We start from the raw sequence: 23,172 nt of genomic DNA, 5'->3' as shown, positions 1-23,172 counted from the left end.
GTGCGTCCATGAATAGCCGAGACGAACTCAAGAAAAGGAGGAACAGAGTGATGTTTAACTTGGAAAAGCAACAGGAAATTCACGTTTCTTTGCATTTAGTTAACATTTTTAAACAAATACGGGATGAAAACAACAAGTTATTGTCATCTCAAGAACTGGTTGATCTTCAAATCTGAATGAAAATCATTTAAAAAAAAGAAGGTGGGAAGTAATTAAAATAAGTTTATTTTAAGGATTGGAGTTGGTTTATGAAAGCTCATTGGACTATATTCAACAACATTTCAGTTAAAAAAAAATAAATAAATAAAAAATTCAATTCAGATCAGCTCAAAAAGACGCCAAGCAAGCACTGAACCCAGCGCTCAACACAAACCAAGAGCAAAAAATAATGTAAAAACATAAAATACATTTAATTATTTTTTTTCACGGCTACTATCTATAATATGTATTAATATTTACTGGTCTCCTTATTGAGTGACTACAGCAATTAATTTTTCTCTGCACTGAAAAAGCAGCAAAATCTTACCAAGCATTTTTTCTTTGTCTAATTTCAAATGCAAATATGTCATTACACTTTAAATAGGACAAAACTAGTTCCAGCAAGGCAGAGGAGCTTTTTGTAAGCAAACAAATCTTGAATATTGATTCTGAAAAAACATTAGATCCACTGGAAGATTATTTCACTCATAACAAAACATTTCTGCATGATACAGAGAATAATCTGCCAGTGGAACTAATACTTTTTTAAATCAAAATTCAAGAACCATTTACTTAAGATAAGTTCCTCTGCGTTGCTAAAGTTACTTGTAAGTTAGTTTTGACTTATTTCAAGCGTACAAAGATATTTACAAAAGAAACTTAGACAAAAACAATGCTGTAAGTTTTTGCAGTGCAAAGAAAAGCGAATGTTTGTTGTGACTCAAACTGATACAGGAGACGTCTGGTGGAGACGAATAAATGATGTTAGACCTTAGACATATAGCTAGAGAAATTATTCAAATACTTTTAGATTATTTGCTTATCTAGCAACCCTGAACAGGATAATCTGGTTTGTATCAACATTACTAGATTATTTGTCTCCTTTTGCTCTTTTCTTCGGTTTGTTATTTGTTTGTATTTTAATTCATGTAAAGCTCTTTGAATTGCCTTGTTGCTGAAAATGTGCTACATAAATAAAATGACCTCTTATTGCTCTTGGTTCAGGCCCGGCGTCGTTGACCGTTCTTCCCAGTGCATGCTGGGTTTCTCTGGGTACTCCAGCTTCCTCCCACTCTCCAAAAACATGAGCGCATGGGTTAACTGGTTTCTCCAAACTGCCTTCAAACATGAGTGTGTATCTGTGTGTCCATTAGCATCACAGAGGTCAAATGTCAGCCTAACAGTGGCGTGACTGGACTGTCGAGGGAAGCTGGAGGGAATCCACTCATGCAGAAAAACCAGAAAGGGGATTTAAATCTTTTTGTTGCAAGGAAAAATATTGTTAGCAACATAAAGAAAGGTGTGTTTAGTAATTTACATCTGTAGTTTCTGCTTTAGTCAGAGTAGGGGTGTCCAAAGTGTGGTCCGGGGACCATTTGTGGCTCTCTTGATGATTTTATGTGGCCCCCGGTTGCATGCAGTGAGGCACAGCTGGTTGCTGTGCTTCTTTTATCACAAAAACCCCACAAAATAAAAATAAAAAACGTTTCAGTGTTAGTGGTAGAACAAACTAACTCTCAGGTTTCTGCGTTTATCTTATTTTTGCAGTAAATAAAACCAGAAACATCCAACAGCTTCTACTCAAAAGCTACATTAATAAACAAAGAGCAACTTCCTGTTCTTGTTTAAAGGAAAATAAAATAAAATAACTCAAAAAACAGTGCTGTCCTATAATTTATGTTTTGGAGCTACAATCATTTATTGATCAATTTATTTTTATTTTTTTTCTAAAAAGCTGTCGGTTTTGTTCAAAACATTGTTTAATTCAATATTGAGCTGATGAAATAATAATAAAAAGCTACAGCATGCTTTATTTTTTTTAAATGCAATAAAAATGAACATTTTGCGTCTCTCCTGTGCTTCTAGCTTCATGATTGTGATCCTCTCGTTGTTTGGACTTATCAGCATTAGAAACTAATTTTAATCTCCTGCTGAATAAACATTTCTCTGTTTCTTTCTTCATTTATTTTTTTCCTGTTTGTTGCATGAGAAACTCCTGGATCAGATCGAGATCAGCAACTTTGGAAGATATTTCTGTGATTTACTTGCTTGGCTGCAGAGTTTGTCCTTTGCAGAGTGTTATGAAATGTTTTTATTTTCTAACAGCTCACCAAGAAGGGATTTATTTCCTCCCAGAGTGCAGCTGCTGGTTTTTCCATCCAGTTATGGCTCTGAAATATGTATTTCATTTCGTTTTTGCTTCTGGTTTTATCTGGAGTCAGATCCGGCTGCAGATGAGAAATGTAACAGAATATCTCTCATCTGTTCAGTGGATAAAGATTTTCCCTCGATCTGCCTCTCTAATTTACGCTTTTGAAATTAATTAATTTCCATGTAAAGCAGAAATCAACACTTTAAGGTAAATTAAAAAAAAAAAAATCTTTGTTCCACAATTCCTTTAAGACTTTAGCCTTTGTTTTAATCCTTTAAAGTGTTAGATTTTCTTTTGTCCTTTAACCTTACAGTTACAAGTTACTATTAAAAAAAGTATCACAACCAGGCCTGATTACTACTTTAGAACCAAGAAATATTTCAACAGAACCTCAGATAACATTAAAATTAAAGAACAAATGAAGAACAAATTCACTGACGTCTATCCAACTGGAAAAGTTTACAAAGCCAAGTTTACAAAGTATTTTGTATTTTCTGAAATATGTTTGGCCCTGCGACAAATTGGCGACCTGTCCAGGGTGACCCCGCCTCTCGCCCGGAACGTTAGCTAGAGATGGGCACCAGCACCTCCCGACCCCACTGAGGGACAAGGGTGTAAGAAAATGGATGGATGGATGGATGGATGGATGGATGGATGGATGGATGGATGGATGGATGGATGGATGGATGAAATATGTTTGACTTTGCAGTTTACCGTCTTCAAATTGGGTCTCTGTCTCTTTAAGAAGCTTCTGCTCTTTCTGAAACTCTGCCTTCAGGAAGTTGTCACAACAATGTTCCTCCATTAAGCTTTCAGCATCATCTTTAGGAGCTTTTTTTCACTGATAAGTTGTTTGTATTAACAGCTCAAAACATGTGCAGTTCCACTGGGTGTTTGCTAATTGCTGCTGCTAGTCTGAGGAGCTGAGTCACCATTTTTATTTTCCATATTTCTTGTAGTTCAAGTTCAAAGATGCTGAAACTACAAGTGGATATGTCAACTTAATTCAAATCAATACTGATGTCTATCCTGACAGACACATGATCAATACCAATAGATGAAATAGTTCGAAGGTTCAATAATGTCACTGAACTCTAATCCAGAAACGCACAGGATTCTGGGAGATGAAGGCAAGAGGCTTTAGCTGCTTAATCTCTCATAGACAGCTAAGCAAAGATGGTGGAATCAACTAACTAACCCCCTCCCTCTTTCGTCACCTAGCAACGCACTCACTCTTTGGTCACCTAGCAACAATTTGTTGGGTAAAGTTTAAGGTTTCACCGCTGTGCCTCATAACTGCTTAAAAATAAAACAAAAGAAGGCTGTGTAGTGAAAACTGTGGATAAAACAGAAAGGTTTGGTTGTATTTCAGATATTTAAAACAACAAAAAGATTAATAATGATCAATATCGACTGATAGGAAACCTTATGTGGTATTTTTCAGCCATATTGTCCAGCCCTGTTGAATTATCTCCCGCAGTCCCACCCGGCATGGAAAAAAGGTAAAACACACATCCAGCACACAGGGATACAGCAGGCACGACTTTTTAAAAGCACACTGTTCCTGGTGAAAAACCCTCTAATGAGGATAATTTAAAGCAATTTTCCAAAGAAGAGTTGGGTCAGCATTCCTCCACTGTGATGTGAAAGGCTCATTACGAGTTATCGCAATGGTGGAACAACCAGTTATTTAGGGAGCAATTACTTCTTCCTCATAGAGCCAAGCCGAACTCAAGCTGGTGGAGAGGCTGCAGTCAAAACGAAAACGATCCGCAGATCAACTACGATCAACTACGGAGCTTTAAAATGTTGTATAAACTCGGTTTGGAGAAAGAGTGACTCAAGACTTTTGCACATTAGTGAGTACAGAGAACTTAATAAATCACTGCCGACTCATTACCTTTACATTTGTTAAAGTAAAACCTTCTTTTTCCTGGCTAAACTTCTTAGTCATCATTGTAGCTTCTCCGATATAATAATTTTTTTTTGCGTCACATTGCAACTTTTCTAATTTAAAAACACGCATGTTGTGTTTGTGGCCACTAGAGGCCGCTGTGCGACCACAATCTACCAGCAGCAGCACTGAACTAAGAAGCAAAACCACTGAATTATTGTTCTGTTTACATGTTCCTCCTGCAAAAGAGTAAACATGTTCTACTCTTAATGATTATGAGAGGACTGCTATAAAACATGTTTTATATTGTGATTTTTGGTGACCAAAACCTCAGACATCAACTTTCTGACAGGCAAGAAAGGGAGGAAGTTACATAAAGCGTGAACTTCAGAGTCTGGTTCTGAGTTTTCAAGGTTTTTATTTAGAAGTGAACGAACTTTCTGGATTATGCACAATTTAAGTAAAATGTGTATGTGGTAGATTAAAGTCAGAATTATGAAAAAAAAGCAACAACAAAAAACAAAATAAAAATCTGAATTATAAGAATAATTACAATTCTGATGCTAAAGTCATAATTATGACAAAAGAATATGAATTCTAAGAAAAATAACAAATTGTCTGACTAAAGACAGAATTTCAATAAAAAAACAGAATTCAGAAATTAAAGTCAGAATTCTGAGAGAAAATCTAGATTGAAAGAAAATTGTTAAATTCTAAAAATAAAACCTTTTTGAGATTAAAAGCAGAATACTGAGACCACCATGTGAATAGTAAGGAAAAAAATATACATTTTCTGATCAGTCAAAATTCCAGGAAAAGATAAAAATAACATCTGAGATTAAAGTCAGAATTCTGAGAAAAGAAAATCTAAATTCTGAGAAAAATTCAGAATTCTGATATAAAATCTACAGTTTAAGGAAAAAAAATCTAAATTCTAAGGAAAGAAAATCAAAATTTAATGCAGAATTCTGAGAGGACAAGAATAAAGTATTCTGCTTGAGGTCATAATTATGTCTCTTTTTCTAATCGCCTTCAGATTCTCCTCTGAGTCTTTACAGATGACTTTCTTCTTCTTGAGACTTTATTAATGAACTTTATAAAGGCTGTTGGAGCTGCTGACGCTGTCAGTCGGTTTTGCTGCCTCATGTTTAGTAAAAGCAGACCAACATGGATGCAGGTCGCTGCCGTTTTGGGTTCCTCGTCATACAAACTCGTCTGATGAGAGCAGAAGTGATTGATCCGTTCTGCTGCTGAAGAACTCGACATGTAAAATAAAACGTCTGGCTGAGCGACACTTTGCACTTTATCTGGTTTCACGACGAACTCGTCGTTCCTGAAAAACATTTCAAGACTCCAGTCTTTATAATCACACCACAGAGCTGCAATCAAATCATTTCAACTTTTTTTTTTTTAATTATTAATTTTGTTTGTATTAATTATGTCTATAGTCAGGCTGAGATAATTATTGCCAACAAATGCACAGTTATTTTCTTATCAGGAAATTATGACAGGGATGTTTTTCTGCATAACCTACATAAAAGTAAAAGCATGAAACAATTTCCAGAATAAAAGGTTTGGAAAGTGAAAATTTTGCAAATCAATAACTGTAAGTATTAAAATGTGTTTGAATTATATATAATGAGGGATTTGTGTCGTTTATCCTCTGCAGAGGATCACAGATACTTGTTTTGTACAGCAGCAAAGTGTCAGTTTTATTTTTATCTAAGTGCTTCATGTGATCAGGGACAGTGTAGACATAAAAAAACGAGGAGTAAATTTCTGCCCAAAAAAACTCAGAATTTTAGATTAAAAATTAGATTAATCTAAAAATTTCTTGAAAGAACTCTATCGAGTTTCTGTGTTTGAAAAGTACAAAGAAAAAAAAAAAGTTAGAAAATTTAGAATCCCCCCCTCCCACCCCGATAATTTCTGAATCTGAAAAGTTGAAAATTTGCTAGAACTAATTCAGAAATTGTCTTGAAAAGAAAATTTTAAATGTATTGATATTAATAGTTTATAAATTGCTAGGAAACTCAAAAACCTTTAGATTAATCTTAGAATCAGGAAACATTTTGAGTTTAAGTAAAAAAACAAAAACAAAAAAAAACCTTTTGAAACTTCTGAGATGCTTCTACAAATTTTCGACTTTTCAAACTCAGAAATTTCCAAGCTTTTTATAGAATTTTTTAAAAGATAAATTTCAAACATTTAATTTTTTTCTTGCACAAGACAGTTAGATGTGACTGTATGTCTTGTGCATACAGTCACATGCACGCTAGCGCCCCCTGCAGCCAGAGAATACGCTGGGGACAGATTTTGATGCTACACTTTACCTGCTGCAACAGAAAAGTAACAGCGTCTTACGATCCTCCAAACTTCACTGTTTTTTGTTGTTGTGATTTTACGCGACAGACTGACAAACACCAAGTTATCTGTAAAGGAGAAAGAGAAAATTCACGTTTAATAAAAATGAATCCCAGATGTCCGACCGGAGCTTAAAACAAGGTCAGTTTCCAGAATAAATGCTGCGTTTTAAATTATGCACAGCTGAAAATCACCTGAAGCAGCATCAGCCTGTTGACTCACCGGCTGCCTGTTGTGCAACAGCAGAGACGCTTCATCCTTATTTTATAAATAGTATATTTTTTTAAAGATGTCTCTGAATGCAGCCAAAAAGGTTAAACTTTTATTGAGTGATAATTTATCGTTGTAGGAAATGAATAAATGCAGCTGAAGTATGATAAAGTATTTTAAAATCTGAATTGTATAATGGAAAATACTTTTAACTTGCACATGTTTACATTTGCACGGTTATCAGTAATCTGGTTTTACATTTTATTCATTTATTACATGTTTATATTTGTAAGGTTATTTCATTTTGTACTTTAAAGAAAAAACCTTTTCAGTGGCGTTCTTGCAGACAGAAAAATCAGGTTTTCATTGTACAACAAAAACCGTGAAAATGACAAACATTAATAGTTTGTCCACTTTCTCCTTTAATTTGCATCAAGTTTTATTTTTTGTTCAGCTGTTAAAGTCTTTAATCTGTAGTAAACACCAGTGCAGTTAGCAGAATATCAAAACATTCAATATTCTCATTTTGTAAGAAATGTTACTGTTGATTGATCCAAGTCGGAATCATGAAACTGAACTAAACTATTAAAATGAATCAGTGTGTAACTAAAACAAACCATCTTCCTGGCGAGTATCAAACTCATTAAAATTCACTTTTATTAGATGTAAAACTAAAAATTTACGCCTCAGATCAGCATTAAATCCAGCGTCTGGATTTATTCTCCATTCAGTCTCTTTTAAATGTTTAATTCATTTGAACACCTGGAAGAAAACAAAAAAAAAAAAAAAAAAAAAAAAAACGAGCTCAAATATCACATTATTCCACAGTGAAGTTACCATATTTTATTTCTTTAAGTGCCATTCATGCATATTGGGGAAAGGGGAGGATGGGTCGGGGCGGGCGTTGGTATCGACAATTTTCTAATAACACTTGAGTTATTTTACAGCACTAAACGAATACAAAGAGTAGCTGTGTCACCTCATCGGACAACAAAAGTAATAAACCGTGCAGTAAACAAACAAACAGGGAGACAAAAAACAACAAAAAAACAAAAGAGAAAGAAATGACAAAGACGAAATAAAAACAAAACACAAACCAAATATATACTTTCAACACTGAAAACACTGAATGTAGAACCATAGGTACAGGTAAAAGGTAGTGTCACACAAAAAGCCAACGCATTTTCATCACATATATACAATATAGATATATACATACTGTCACCCTCTGATAGGACAATAACAAAATATTCTTTTCCCGCCTCTGTCTTGTGAATCCCCCCCCCCAGGAGAAAAAAGGGGATGATTGAAAAGACACATTATGTACAAGCACAACGACACACCAGCACTGAATAAAACAGGCCCCAATCAGCAGTAGATGTTGGCAGTTCTCTCCAATGTTGTAACAAGGTTTATTTTATTTTTTTTATTGTTTTTTTTCCTCCCCAATAATAATAATAATAACAATAACAATAATAATAATCTCTCTGGCAGGTACATGTCCAGCTGTATAAAAAAAAAAAAAAAAAAAAAACACGGGAAGAAGAAAAGTAAAAACTTCCACAAGAACGCACACAAACGGACAAAATGTAAAAACTGGGATCCAGTCGTTTCTTCACCTTTTCCCTTTTTTTTCTTTTCTTTCCCCTTTCCTCCGATCGTCTCCCGTCGGCGGATGAGTTCGTGTGAAAGTCCGTTTTCTCAGTCTTCGCCTGGAAGAGCTGAAAGGCGTCGCCGTGACCCCGTGCCGACCTCCCAGAAGATCCACAACTCGGTTCCGAGAAATTAGTTTGATAGAAACGCAAAACATGAGCGAGAGAGGAGCCGAGGCGAACACACGAGACTGGCAGGAGGTTAGAAACAGAGAATACATCGAGAAATGATGATAAATGGCAGTTTTATAAGCTTAAATCAGAGAACCTTGATTTTCTTCTGCACAGTGCAGCTTCTGGGTGTTCAAGATCTACGATCCACAGTATAAACCAGGCAGAAAAACAGAATCTACAGAGTTTAGTTCTGTAATGTTCGACTAAACTAAAAAAAAAAATAAAATGTTCGATCTCAAAGTGCCTCGTTTTCACAACATATTGTGATATTTTAAAAATAATAAGAGAACTCAATGATTGTCACTTTAACATGAAGTCAAACGGCACAGCAACACCAGGAGACGAAACCCCGTTAAATAAAACAAACTCGTTCAGGTCGACGCAACGTTTGGTTAGAATAAAGACAAACCGAGAATAAAATTATTGTGCTTGAGCTCCAGACATTAAAAGAGTTTCATGGATTTAACAGCCAAATAAATTTAGGTTTAGTGATAAATTAATTTACTGAGAGGAAACCAGGAGACGCACCGATCAGCCAGGCGGAGACCGAAACCGATCGACTTCATCGAAATATTAAATATTCAGTTTGTACTTGCAGATCAAATTAATGTTAGTCATGAACAAATGAATGCATAATCAGGGCTTGTACATTTTGCCAAACTAAAAACTCACTTTTCAAATTTTTCCTGGAGATAAAAATATGAAACTAAAGTTTCAATCCTCTGCTATTTAATTTATTACTGTTAATCATGTTTTGTGATAATATTTGATATTCTACAACTAAAATTTTAACTGATCTAAAACTAAGAAAAGTTTAATCTGATTTAAATTCAGATTGTGAGGAAACAAAAGTGTTTTTATGAGGTGCATTTTTATCTGGTTTCAGCCGTAAATAATTGTGTCCAAATTCATGTTTTCAGCTAAACGTTAGATTGGACTTAAAAGTTCCTGAATACCAGGAACTTTTAAGGACTTTAGATAAAAATCAAACGAACCCTGATAAATGGAAATGATCAATTTATTTTCTGTTGGATTCAAAAACAGGAACCTGCAGGCAGGTCAATTATTTTTTTTATGTATTATTGCATGATAAATAATAAAAAAATAATCACTAATTTCTATTTTCATGATTTGTTTTTTCTCACGCTGGACGATAAAAGTCTTCAGTCTGGTGTTTTGGTCTCAGCTAAGGCTTCTTATGAAGGACAGTTTATAAATCATTTAATTTGTCGTTTTGTTTATTTACAATGTTTTCCATTTCCAGTGTTAAATATTTATTACAATTTAAAGTTTTTCGATCTTTTAGAATCTGTTCTTTCATTATTATTTGAATATTATATTGATTGAAAATGGTCTCAAAACAACAATATTACCGTTTATTAGAATAACTTCTGGGACAATTTATCGTCCAGTAAAATGTGTAATTGTGACAGGCCGACCTGCAGGTAATGTTTTCTGCTCTATGTGCTCTAGTTCTTTAGCAATATTAAAATCAGAGTCCGTCAGGAAAAGTCTCCTCAGTGCATCTTCACAACTGAATAAAATAATAATCTATGCAGGTTGGGGTAAACGTTTCTATGTGCCATTTACTAAAATCTGATATGAAAATAATACCCTTCACTTTATAAAATTAAATTTATCACCAAACATGAACCAGGTTTGTTTTATTTATTTATTCTCAGTCCTTTAAACTGAGAATAAACCTAATCAGATTAAATCTTGCAGGTTATTTAGAGTAGGGGTGCACCGATTGTAGTTTTTAGGCCGATCGTGGATTACCGATCTGTAAAAAACCCGAACTGCCGATTTTGGCCGATACCGATTTATTTTGTCTGAAATGTTGCTGAACAGAGGAAGAAAGTGGACGAGTCGGTAAAGTGCAATGAAATCGGCTCCGATAAATCGGTGCACCTCTAATCTGGACAACAGCTGTCAGTCTTTACGCTAAACTCTGCTGACCACTTTGTTAATCTTTCAACTCCCAGATTAAAAAGCCTGAATATAATCCCAGAAACATTGTGCTACTCCTTCAAACAGAGACACAGTGTTGCAGCTGAAGAAGCACCAGAACGGTAGAACCCGACGCGGCGCAGGAAAGCGGCCAATCGGAGCGGCCGCTGCGGGACGAAATGGGATCGGCTTTGCGTCTGGAGGCCAAGTAAACAAAAGGAACTCATGTGCAAAGGGCTCATCCTCCTCTGACCATAGTGTCTCTTCAGGCCAGCAGCGGTTCTGACCGTGGAGCCGGTTCTGGAGAACCACCGGGTCGCTCCACTGCTCTGTGCTTGAGAAAACCTCCTGGGTCTGCCTGCGTGAGCCGCCTGCCCTCCTTCGCCATGTGCTTCACGCTCACACAGAGCAGAGGTGAGTGCAGCCAACAATCGGAGCCCTAAAATCACAATTTAAAGAAAAACGACAACAAACTCCCACAAATGCCTCGTCTGTTTCCACCGACACGTGAATTTTATCCCGTCCTGATCGCATCGGACTCTGCAGGGAGCATCAAAAGGTCTCTAATGTTCACAAACAGACGCTTTGTTATTGATCATTAGGGCTAAAACTAACAATTATTTCAGTAATCAATTGTTCTGTTGAATAAATCGGATAAAAAAATGGCCACATTCTGCAGATTTTTCATCTAAGCATAAAAAGATGCAAATAAAGAATGCAGTTCCTTTTTTAAATTAGAAAATAATCATTATTGCTTAAAAAGCAATAGTAGCTTCATTAACGAATCATTTGTAGCAAAGGATGAATCTGAAGTTCAACACTTAATGTGAAAAGTTTCTATCAACATCTGCTGATTATTTTTTGATTAACCGATTAATAATTGGTGCTTAATCTGAGTTTTTACATAATTTGAACCAGATTAAGATCAATCTACCACTTATGGAGAATATATTTACAGAAAAATATTTTTTAATCTTAAATGCAAAATGTGTATTTTTAATACAGTTTTGGCTTAATTACTGCTTTGCCTTCTGTGTACTCGAGTTAATGATCAATCAATTACTAAATTAGTTAATTATTTCAATAATGGAGTCATGATTAATCAGACTAAGCCCTATTGATCATTACATAAAATCTCATTTAAGTATTTTTTTTCCCTGAATCATTTTTTCTCTCTTTATGTTTTCTTGCAGATGTTGCTCTATTTATTTATATATTTATTATTTGGGATCTGTGGTGGAGTTTCAGACGTTTCTGTGGCTGAATAACTGAGATGTTAACGAGGTTCAGACTGATCTTTATTATTCATCTATCTGTGTATTAAATGTCTTAATCTGGGACCCGAGTCCAAATTTCGTACCACAAACGAGCAGAAGTGGTATGACAATAAAAAAATCCTTGAATCTTCATCCAAATAAAACTCAGATGTATCGTGATTCCAATCTTATCGTTTTTTGAGCGGTAGCATCTTAGTTAGTGAACAATAGAGACTGAAACAGTTCGAGTTTGGTTGAATTTCTAAAGGTGCTACAGTTTCCGTCACAAATCTAAACAACTCTAAACTTCACAAGACAGATTCAATTCAAAGGTCTGTTTCCACACTCCTGATTTTATCTCCTCAATGTCACAATTCATTCATCTTTAAGTGTTTAAGAGTGAACAATGAGAGTCTCTGTTCTCCCATGACACACAGAGAGCCGATCACAGCGCCCTGTGGGATCCCTCTCTGGCTCGACTCCTGGGTTAAAAAACCCCCAACATAAAATAAAATCAAACCAGTGGGGATAAAAACAAACAAACAAAATAAAAACACCCTGTTCAGATTTTAAACATTTGTAAACCTGTTTTTCCCAGAAGCGACCAACGAGCACCATCACGTTACTCACAGAGACAGACGGCCTGTGTTTTCTTAAAAAAAAAATAAAAACAAAGAGACAAAAATATCATATAAACACAAAAAATTAAACAGAGGGGAGAGAAAGTTGGAGAGAGAGAACTTCATCTTAGAGGCAGCTGAGGCCTATGTCGACACGAGAAGAATTACAAGCTGAACACGTCGCTCAAATCACATGACAGTTAAGGAGCAGAGGGGTCAGGGGTCGGGTGGGGGGGGGGGAGGTGGCAGGAAGAGGATGGTCTGGGTAAGAGGAGGGGGCTGGCTGAGGAGGTTCACCGTCAATGAGCTCCACTCGTCTCCAGACGAGAGCAGGTCTGGCTGAACATGATTGTCTTCAAAGTAACAACGTTTTCTGGTTATGGTTCGCCGTGTCAGGACTCTGAAGTCTGTGGGGCTTTTCGCCGTGTCAAACGTTCCTCTGCATCACACAACCTGCGGCCTCGTCGGCTCAGCCTGGCCTCCTCCGGGCTTCGCCCCCCCCCCCCTCCTCGATCGGCTTGGACTTGCTTTGACGGGGAAGTGGAGCGGCTAGACGATGGAGTCCCAGTCGAAGTCGTCCTGGATGTCGTCGGCTTGCATGCGATGCATCTGGAAGGTCCTGGAAGGTATCATGTGCTGCTGGTTCATCTGTGCATGGTGTCCTGCAGGAAACAAGCGGAAAACATGGCAGGTTGTTGTTGTTGTTGTTTCACTTTAAGAAGCCAAAATTTAAGAGTTATTTTGAAGGTCTTGAACGACGGTTCTCCAGGGTTTTGATATTTTCTTTGGACTATTTGACTGTTTTTTACTCATTTTCTACATCAGTGGGCGTCGCTCTACTGCGCATCAGAACAGACAAGAATAAATTATAATTATTTAAACTATTTACAATTAGGCTAATAAAATAATTTACATCCAGTAATCAGTGCACATCCCCTCTTTGTCTGGTGAAACTCCCATATGCAGCTTTGTGGCGTCTGCAGTTAGAGGTTTTATTTTCAGCACATCGTCTCTGTACCTCACTCTGCATCCGGTTCAACCTGCTGCATTTTTAATTTCTGAAGTCTTAGTTTATCACCTGCAACTACGTCTTCATTTCTCTCTAATTGTGACCAAACTAGGAAGAATTGGTTTTATTTGTCCTCTGTATGCTAACTACCCGTTATTTTTAAAAAAATGTACATATTTTATTTCTTATTGTTCAATACGTATATGTTTAAAACATGCTAGCTAATGTTAAAACAGCAAGATAAATGCAGGTAACCATGGAAACCAGAGAGAATCCAATGGACGGCTCAGCTCTTTCTGCAGTCAAGTTGTGCGCGCGTCCGCTGTGTTTACAAACAAATCCTCCTTCTGTAAACACGTCGACACAAGAGATGGGAATCGAGAACCGGTTCTCAGTAGTTCAGCTCCTTGGAATCGATTCAACTCATCGGTTAACGCGCGACGCATTTGCGTGACGACGTGTTGCACACGATCCGTATTTTGCTTCAGAAAATATCCAAGATGGCGTCGCAGCAGAAGCAGCATGTTCAGATCTTTAATCACAATAAGAAGGGGGAATACATCCAACATCCTCAAACCACACAGCATGTAACAGATTTGTACAAATGTAGAGGGTTGATATGTTGCTTAGCAACAGCGGTGACTCTGGAGGGGGGCGGAGCTTTGAGCATCTCCAAGGAAACGTTAAACTACTACTATTAATGTTATGAATAATCTCCATCTCATTAACATTTGCAGTCGTATTAAATATATTAGAATATATTTTCAGATGAGGCTCGTTTATTATGTTAAAGGCATAAAAACTGTTGATGTTAAAATGTTTATTTGACAGAGGGATTCTTATTGCTCAAGTTAGTTTTTATTTAGTTTGAATCAAACATGGTGCATATTTTGAATTAAACAGTCTATTTCCTAACTCAACGAGAATCGATAAGGAATAAAATCTACAACCTGACTAATCGACTCAGCCCAGAGTGGAGATTCAGCTCTCCCAGTTTTATCAGTAAAACATTTTGTATGTTGTCAGATTTTCTTGAAGTTATGAATTGTTTCAGTTTGTGAAAAAGCCTAACGCCACATTGAGGTCTGACACCATTAAAAAGTGAAAAAAGTTTAGGCGGTGTGAAGAGGGAGTGATTTCTCAGAGCAGGGTGTTTATGGGGCGATTACCTGTCATTGTGGGTCCCGTGTTGCTCATGGGGGGCATGTGCGGGTATCCGGGGGGACCCATCATGGGGGGCATACTCTGTCTTGTGTCCATGTAGAGGTTTCCTGATGATTACATTAAACACAATCAGAAGCTTTCTCTGATATTCAGCAATACTGAATCTATAACACGTATATTGACTAAAAAAACAATGTCAAAATAAAAGAGCATGTATAGTTCACTGTTCACTTTAGGCTCTGTCGTTTTCTCCTACTACTCTCCATTTTAACATTATTTGCTGGTATTAATGTGCTGTTTGTTTTTCTTTTTCTTTAAAAAGTAGAACCGGATCAGTGATTCTGCATTTAGTCTCTTTCTTTCTCGCTGCCAATATAAATGTGACCTATTTGTCCCGTAAAGTGCCTTGCGATGACGTTAGTGATTATTTCACGTTATTTAATTAACCTACACAACCCATTTTTAGCACAGACACTCCAAATAAATCGCTTTTTAAAACATAAACGGCTTTAACCTTCTGCAGGTGTACAGACCTGTGTTGAGGTGCTGGCCGGGTTTGTTGGTGTGCATGGCGCCGTGACACACAGGGCTCTGTACCGCCCCCTGCTGCTGAATGACGCCGGTGCGAGCAAAGAACTGGTTGATGGACGAGCAGAGGTCCGCGATCTGGGTGGGTTCAAGGCACCAATTGTTCAGCTCGGCCTGTCTCATGCTTTCTCTTAAACCTTTGGAGACAAATACAACATTTCAGGAAATTAATGAAAACTGGAACAGTTTTGTTCAACAGAATGTAAACGTAGCAAACGAACGACGTGTCTGCAGCATATATTTATCATATCAGCAACCTTCCAACCTCCCTGTTTAAAAAACATCCTACCTTGCATTCCTTGACTCTTAATTGGATAAACTGACCTGCTGAGCTGGGTGTTTTGGTAATTAAACTTGAAGGCGGTGTTATTTAATTGAAGAGCTCAGTTTAATTAAAGTTGTAATCAACTCTGGAGTGCCGACACATCAGCACTCAATCAAAGGCTGGAGCAGAGCTGTACATCCAGCCTCTGCTTTTAACGTCGGAGGAAATTAATCTGGAGTCCAGATCACTCTCAGGTGAGTCTCACTGTGTGGATTCATCACTGATTTATTTCAAATGTTTGACTTGAAGCAAACAAAAAAACCCAAAATTCATATGATGCAAGACTTAGAAATGGATTATTAATGTAGAAATGTTATGTTGACACAATCATCCTGAGCTGAACTCAGAAAGTGAAGCATTACGGAGAGGAGGCTGTGATGAAGATTACCTACAGGTCGCTCCGTGCCACACCGCATTGATGCAGTAAGTCAAGTTGGAGCAGATCTGCTGCGTTTGTTCTGATTTGATCGTCATTTTATCTTGTTTTCATAACTTTTCTTTCTGTTCATCAGTTATTTCTTGTGTAAATGTTTTATTTTGTTGATTTTTTTCTTTCTTGTCTTAGGACAAAGAATGAATTTAGCTATTGTGCTAAGTCCTGTATATCTACTCTGCCATGAATTGTGTTAAAGTTGATTAATGTCAACTATTTTAATAAAAAAATTTTTATCTTTTATTAATTTTTTTGGTCAAGACATTGCTTTTATTTTGGACAGTTTTTTTTAATTGTCCAAAAAAGCCATTAAGATAATTTCTGTCATTTTTTTAAACAACCGGGAGCAACCGATTAGTATCTCAAAGCTCAAATGAGCTCGACTCCATCGCTCCGTTTTCAAACCACATAGCCAGACAGATTTAAAAGGAACGGCAAAAAGCAAAAGAGGTGGATCAGCAGTCTTTGCCTAGAGCTGATGATATATGCAGATGATTCTGTCACTGGATGGTGAGGTGTTGGCGTTCTACATCATCATGAAACATACAGCAACAGTCTTTAGTCAGATATGACGCAAGACTGACTGCTTCTGGAGAGCGAAGATACTTCGATGATATGAGTGAATGAAAAGGCTTCTTCAGAAAGCTTACATTTCTGTATTAAAATAACTTGTCTTTTGTTTTTCCTCCTGTAATTGTCTGATGAGGTGAATTTTATGTTTACATTAGTTGTAAGCCCCCCCCGCCCCAAATAAACCATTAAAAACTATTGAGCCGAGTTACAAACTTCAAAAAGTTTCACATTTTAAATCAAATTAGTTAGAAATGGGGTAATTCTTTATCCTAATCCTTTTCAAATTAATGGAATTACAAACAAAATATTTTTATATTATGCTGATTTTTTTTAAACTGGATGACAAAAGTCTTCAGTTTGGTGTTTTGGTCTCAACTAGCTCTTTTTTTTAAAGGAGAATTCTGTTTACAGAGACTTCATAATTAATTTTTTTTGTTGTTTCTCTAATTTTGTTTATTTATTTTGACTATTTGAAATGTTTTCCAGTTAAAAGTATACTAATTTGACAATGTGTTCTTGCATCAGTATGCCATTACTATTATTTTACTTCAAAACTGTCTCAAAACAACAACAACGTTATCATTTATCCCAACAACTTATGGGACAATTTATTGCCCATGCTATAGTGACAGTGTTGTTATGAATAATAAAATCCTGAGCGCAGGTTGAAATATAAACTAATGGTGCAGGGTTTATCAGTGCAACGGACCTTGGAAAGGAGAAAGGTCGACATCAGCCCAGTTGTAGCTGCTGGCAATACGACAGCTTTCTTTCAGGGCATCCAGATTCGGGTACCACTCGGACCGTAAACCTGCAACACAAACACACAGAACATCATATCTGTAACTCTAAGAAGAGAATAAGAAGTCATAAAATCTAATTCAATTCTGGAGGAATTACTGGCTGCTGAATAATAACTACTTTCTTTTTTATTTGAATTTTAGCAGACTGTAAGGTCAGATTATGCATTTTCACTGCATTTGTGCTTGCAGTAATCTGGAGCAAAACGAAAGAGGAGACATCAACTAATCTGATGTTCGAACAGTTCCTGGAAGTGGCCACTAGGAGGAGCCAGTGTCTCTATAAATCCTGCTGAAGTCGGGGCTTCAGCATGGCTTTGTTCTCCACACCAAAGGTAATAAATTAAAAGATAATTTACTGTTTAAGAAATTAAATTGTTTTCTTTGAGCTCTCTGGCGAAACGGGGAGAATCACCTCCAAACACGATCATGACTGCACCTGAGCGCCTTCGTCCAGCCGTGTGACGGATTCAAACAAAGGGAAAACAAAAGCAGACGCCGGTCCAGCAGAAAGAGACGGAGGGCCTCACCTGTGTTGCAGGCCATCTGTTGCGGGTGGGAGAGGCTCTGGTGCTGCTGTCCGTGTTGGGAGGGGTGCTGGTTGTGCTGCGTGTGCTGGGCCGGGTGCGCCGTGTGCTGCTGCTGCGGGTGCTGGCTGTGGGTCGGGTGCTGGCCGTGCTGGGAGTGCGCGGCGTGCTGCGGGTGCTGAGGGTGCTGGCCGTGTTGGTTGTGCTGCGTGAGGTGCTGGGCGTGGGGCGAGCCGTGGCCCGGGTGGGCCTGGGTCGGGTGGGACAGGGGAACCTGGCCGCTGTTGGCGGGGTGGTTGTTGTGGTGGTTGTTGGGCTGGTTGTTTGACAGGCTGTTCTGAGTGTTGATGGTGCCACTGGGGGAGTGCTGATAGGAGCAGGAGGTGTGGGTCTGCTGGGAGTTATCCGACGGCATGCCCATCAGACCTGAAACACACACACACACACCGAGCTCTGAAGACACGCAAACAACCAGAGACTCAGCCAACCTCCCAGTATACGACACTACAAACCTCAATGTACCTTACTGGAATTTAAAAAAATAGGCCAATATAAAGTAGAACATCAAGTGAAAGTGGATAAAAATAAATCTAAAAACAATCAGAGGGATTTTGTTTTAGTGCTGGGTGATATCGTTGAAAAACAAACTATGACATAAGCCAGGGTCTGCAACCTGCGGCTCTTTGGACCTTCAATGGCTCTTAGCTTTGGCTGAACAAATAAATAAAACCAACTGATACTTTTAAATACGGACATAAAAATAAATCCAGCTTTTGGCAGTTTTACAGTATTTTCTTTGAATAATTTAACTGAATTTCCACAAAAGAATGAGATTAAAATGATCAATTCTTAAACATAATTATCTTGTCATTAAGTTGAAAACAATGTGGTTTTCCTTTGCCAATAAAAGAGTTCTTTTTTCTAAAAATGTTTTTCTGTGTATTAAAACCTAAAAATAGAAATAAAATGATGATGGTTCCTTAAAAATAAATTTCCCACAGTGGATAGGAAATTTGACATTTTTTAATTAAAAATATAAAAATGTCTCATCAAAAGGTCATTTTTGATAAGTTTATTTATTTACCTGGACGGGGGGCAAAAATGGGTCTTTAAATATGGTAAAAGTATGGTATCAATAATTATTGATTAGCTTTTTTTTATTTAAACACATAAAAACCTCCCAAACTAGTGACCTGACTGTTCCCGTTTTATCCACATGTTCCTCTAGAGATGTACTAATTTTCTCCTTTCACTCCACACAATTGTTCATTTTATTTTTAAGCAGTTATAAGGTACCGAACTGCTGCGCCAGCTACTGAACAGGTTGCTAGGTAACCATAGAGTGACTGAGTGAGTTGATTCCACTAATCTTCCTGAACTGACTGTTAGGTTGGTTGGGTAAAGCCTTTCCTCTGCCTACATCTCACAGAATGCTGTGTGGTTCTGGATCAGAGGTCAGTGAAATTATTCAACTTTTTATTGAATCACGCGTCTATGGCGAGATATATATATATATATATATATATATATATATATATATATATATATATACACACACACACAGTGGGGCAAAAAAGTATTTAGTCAGCCACCAATTGTGCAAGTTCTCCCACTTAAAAAGATGAGAGAGGCCTGTAATTTTCATCATAGATGTACCTCAACTATGAGAGACAAAAGGAGAAAAAAAAAATCCAGAAAATCACATTTTCTGATTTTTAAAGAATTTATTGGCAATATATGGTGGAAAATAAGTATTTGGTCAATAACAAAAGTTCATCTCAATACTTTGTTATATATCCTTTGTTGGCAATGACAGAGATCAAACGTTTTCTGTAAGTCTTCACAAGGTTCTCACACACTGTTGGTGGTATTTTGGCCCATTCCTCCATGCAGATCTTCTCTAGAGCTGTGAGGTTCTGGGGCTGTCACTGGACAACACGGACTTTCAACTCCCTCCACAGATTTTCTATGGGGTTGACATCTGGAGACTGGCTAGGCCACTCCAGGACCTTGAAATGCTTCTTACGAAGCCACTCCTTCGTTACCCGGGCGGTGTGTTTGGGATCATCGTCCTGCTGAAAGACTCAGCCACGTTTCACCTTCAATGCCCTTGTTGATGGAAGGAGGTTTTCACTCAAAATGTGACGATACATGGCCCCATTCATTCTTTCCTTTACACGGATTAGTCGTCCTGGTCCCTTGGCAGAAAAACAGCCCTAAAGCATGATGTTTCCACCCCCATGCTTCACAGTAGGCATGGTGTTCTTTGGATGCAACTCAGCATTCATTTTCCTCCAAACATGACGAGTAGAGTTTTGACCAAAAAGTTCTACTTTGGTTTCATCTGACCATATGATATTCTCCCAGTCATCTTCTGGATTATCCAAATGCTCTCTAGCAAACTTGAGACGGGCCTTGACATGTACTGGCTTAAGCAGGGGGACACGTCTGGCACTGCAGGTTTGAGTCCCTGGCGGCGTAGTGTGTTACTGATGGTAGCCTTTGTTACTTTGGTCCCAGCTCTCTGCAGGTCATTCACTAGGTTCCCCCATGTGGTTCTGGATTTTTGCTCACCGTTCTTGTGATCATTTTGACCCCACGGGGTGAGATCTTGCGTGGAGCCCCAGATCGAGGGAGATTATCAGTGGTCTTGTAAGTGTTCCATTTTCTAATAATTGATCCCACAGTTGATTTTTTTACACCAAGCTGTTTACCTATTGCAGATTCAGTATTCCCAGCTAGGTGCAGGTTTATAATTTTGTTTCGGGTGTCCTTTGACAGCTCTCTAGTTTTGGCCATGGTGGAGTTTAGAGTGTGACTGTTTGAGGTTGTGGACAGGTGTGTTTTATACTGATAACGAGTTCAAATAGGTGCCATTAATACAGGTAACAAGTGGAGGACAGAGGAGCCTCTTACAGAAGCAGTTACATGGCTGTGAGAGCCAGAAATCGTGCTTGTTTGTAGCTGACCAAATACTTATTTTCCACCATATATTGCCAATAAATTTTTTAAAAATCAGAAAATGTGATTTTCTGGATTTTTTTTCTCCTTTTGTCTCTCATAGTTGAGGTACATCTATGATGAAAATTATAGGCCTCTCTCATCTTTTTAAGTGGGAGAACTTGCACAATTGGTGGCTGACTAAATACTTTTTTGCCCCACTGTATATATTTTTTGTTTACATTTGCAGTCTGTCCCCTTTACTCTGACGCCCCTGACTAAAATCCAGTGTTACCACTGCCTCCAGAGATTGCCTAATTAAGTTTATTTCAAAGTGAAGAGGCAATAGGGGGCACTAGGGAGTCTCAGAAAGTTGGAGGTAAAATAAAAACTGCAAAAATAAATCAATATATTTTTAATCAGAATTTTTTCACCATATAAAAGAATGTTTTTTAATCAGTTACAGACAAACCGTACTGTTTTTGGCTGTATCTGCACTAAAAACCAGCTGTTAGTTTTCTCCTGCTTCATGTTTATTCACTACTTTGTGATAAAATCCCAGTAAGAAACATTGAAAACTGTGGTTTTGATGTGATAAAATGTGGAAAAGTTCCAGGGGTGTGAATACTTTTGCTAGGCCTTGTAACTGCAAACAATACATTTGAATGCAGACGTGAAAAGTGGATAGTAATGTAGTTAGGCTCTCTCTCACTGTTTACTTTCACTTCTTTCAGACTCTGAGCAGCGAGGGTTTGAATCCCTCATAAAATTATCATCAATGCAAATTCAGTTTATGCTAGATCTTTGGTTACTTCATAAAAAGTAATCAACTCAGTAAATATCTGAAAATAACTCATCCTGGAAGCATGTTGGGGGGTTTTTAATGGAGAGCTGCTGCAGGCGCGTCAACATTTGAAAAAGACCAGTTGCCATTTTGTTGCGTCAGGGAATGACTCAGCTTGGGTTATTGGACGCTTCACAAGCTGGAGCTGCTGCTCTCTTTCCTCCTCAGAGTCCTGTATCATCTCTGACTATCTGGTTGTACAGCTCTTTAAGCAGCACGAACATCTGCGCAGCCCGCTGCAATCATCTGAGCGGTGGGTAGGGGCCCTTAAGAGGCCCCATCCTTCACAGTTTTGGCACCGCGAACCTATTCCACTGGAGTGCTTTCAGAGCAGACTCTGGGCCCCGCACCTCCACAATCGCCGCAGGGGTGACAAAGGGGCATCTCTTATCGGTACAGAAAGCCCATTGTCCAACCAGGGAAATACAGAAAGCAATTAACGCGGCACCGGAATAATAATGCGAGCTCATTACCTATTATCAAAGCCAGTGAATTAGCTCACTGTCCACAGCGGCAGAGTGTGAAATCCTCCATGCTCGATTATTTACGCTGTTTAATTGCAGGAGCTTGTCTGAGAGAGATTTCACTTTTATGCACGTAAAAAAAAAAAAAAAAAAAAAAAAAAAAAAAAAAAAAAGGGTTTTTAACTAATAAAACGCAGATGATAGATTAAAGCAGACTCTCATTAGCATGAAATGCATTTGATTTGTGAAAGTGGGTTATCCACAGAAGGCTCAGTCTGCTTTCCTCCTGACTCGCTTGTCAAGAGCTTCATGTTCATCAGTCAATCAGATTATACACAAACTGCTTTTACTTCTGCAGGGATTCTGATGTTTTCTTTGCCATGTTATGCATTAAAAAGAAAAAAAAAATCCTATCAATGTAAGTAGTTTTTGGGATGCCAACAAGCTCTTGACCTCCGTTTGAAGCGCGACCAGACGCTTTTAACTTTCACGTAAGGGCGAAAATAAAATGTAAAGAATTAACAATAAAAAGTGCAGGCATATCTCTTTATGTCCTGCAATAAAATATTTCAAGCATGAACTCTCAGACTCCAGCTCTAAATAAATACATAAGTCTTAGTATTTCCCTGGCAAGAGCTTGAAAGTCCTCGGTAAAGGTTTGGATTAAAGCCAAGTGAGCCGAGCCGAATACCTGCACACTTAGAGTAAACCTCATTAGTTCCTAAAGACTCTCTATAGCCCCAGCTGTTAAGAACAAGCCCACATTAGGAAAATCACTTCTAGAGTCTTCGGCTCGCGATAGATTTCCCCCCCCCCCCCCAGCGCCCTGGAGAGGCCGCTCACCTTGTTGGCTGAAGGACTGCTCAAAAACAGACTTGTAAAGGCTGCGGAAGGAGGCACTGAGATCTTCGAAGTCTGAGAACGGGAGCTGCTTTTCCCTGTCTGGCATGCTGTACTGGGACTGGGGGGGCTGCTGCAGGCTCATCGACTGGGACACGGGCTCCGGATGACTGGTCACCTGGGGAGATGGAGGGA

General features: G+C 38.0%; 1 protein-coding gene and 1 long non-coding RNA gene across 2 annotated transcripts in view; one reads left to right on the top strand and one right to left on the bottom strand.

The window, feature by feature from the left end:
• Positions 1–2,802: 2,802 nt before the first annotated feature.
• Positions 2,803–10,770, top strand: LOC145551671 (uncharacterized). The gene is made up of 3 exons (XR_014087563.1): positions 2,803–3,705; positions 3,795–3,852; positions 10,682–10,770. It is a non-coding gene; the product is annotated as an uncharacterized LOC145551671 (long non-coding RNA).
• The window catches only part of foxj3 (forkhead box J3), a 111,578-nt gene continuing 96,052 nt past the window's right edge, over positions 7,647–23,172 (bottom strand). The window contains exons 7-12 of the mRNA XM_008408620.3: positions 22,981–23,155; positions 17,893–18,315; positions 17,272–17,373; positions 15,177–15,368; positions 14,649–14,750; positions 7,647–13,132 (exon numbers count right to left, since the gene is read on the bottom strand). Coding sequence (XP_008406842.1) covers positions 13,020–13,132; positions 14,649–14,750; positions 15,177–15,368; positions 17,272–17,373; positions 17,893–18,315; positions 22,981–23,155 — 1,107 coding nt within the window. The 3' untranslated portion in view covers positions 7,647–13,019. The remainder of the gene's footprint in view (positions 13,133–14,648; positions 14,751–15,176; positions 15,369–17,271; positions 17,374–17,892; positions 18,316–22,980; positions 23,156–23,172) is intronic.

This window comes from Poecilia reticulata, chromosome 5, assembly GCF_904066995.2.
Source record: "Poecilia reticulata chromosome 5, P_reticulata-male-v2, whole genome shotgun sequence".
NCBI lineage: Eukaryota > Metazoa > Chordata > Actinopteri > Cyprinodontiformes > Poeciliidae > Poecilia > Poecilia reticulata.
Note: the sequence above shows the minus strand (reverse complement) of the source record. Positions and strands in the feature narration are given on the sequence as shown.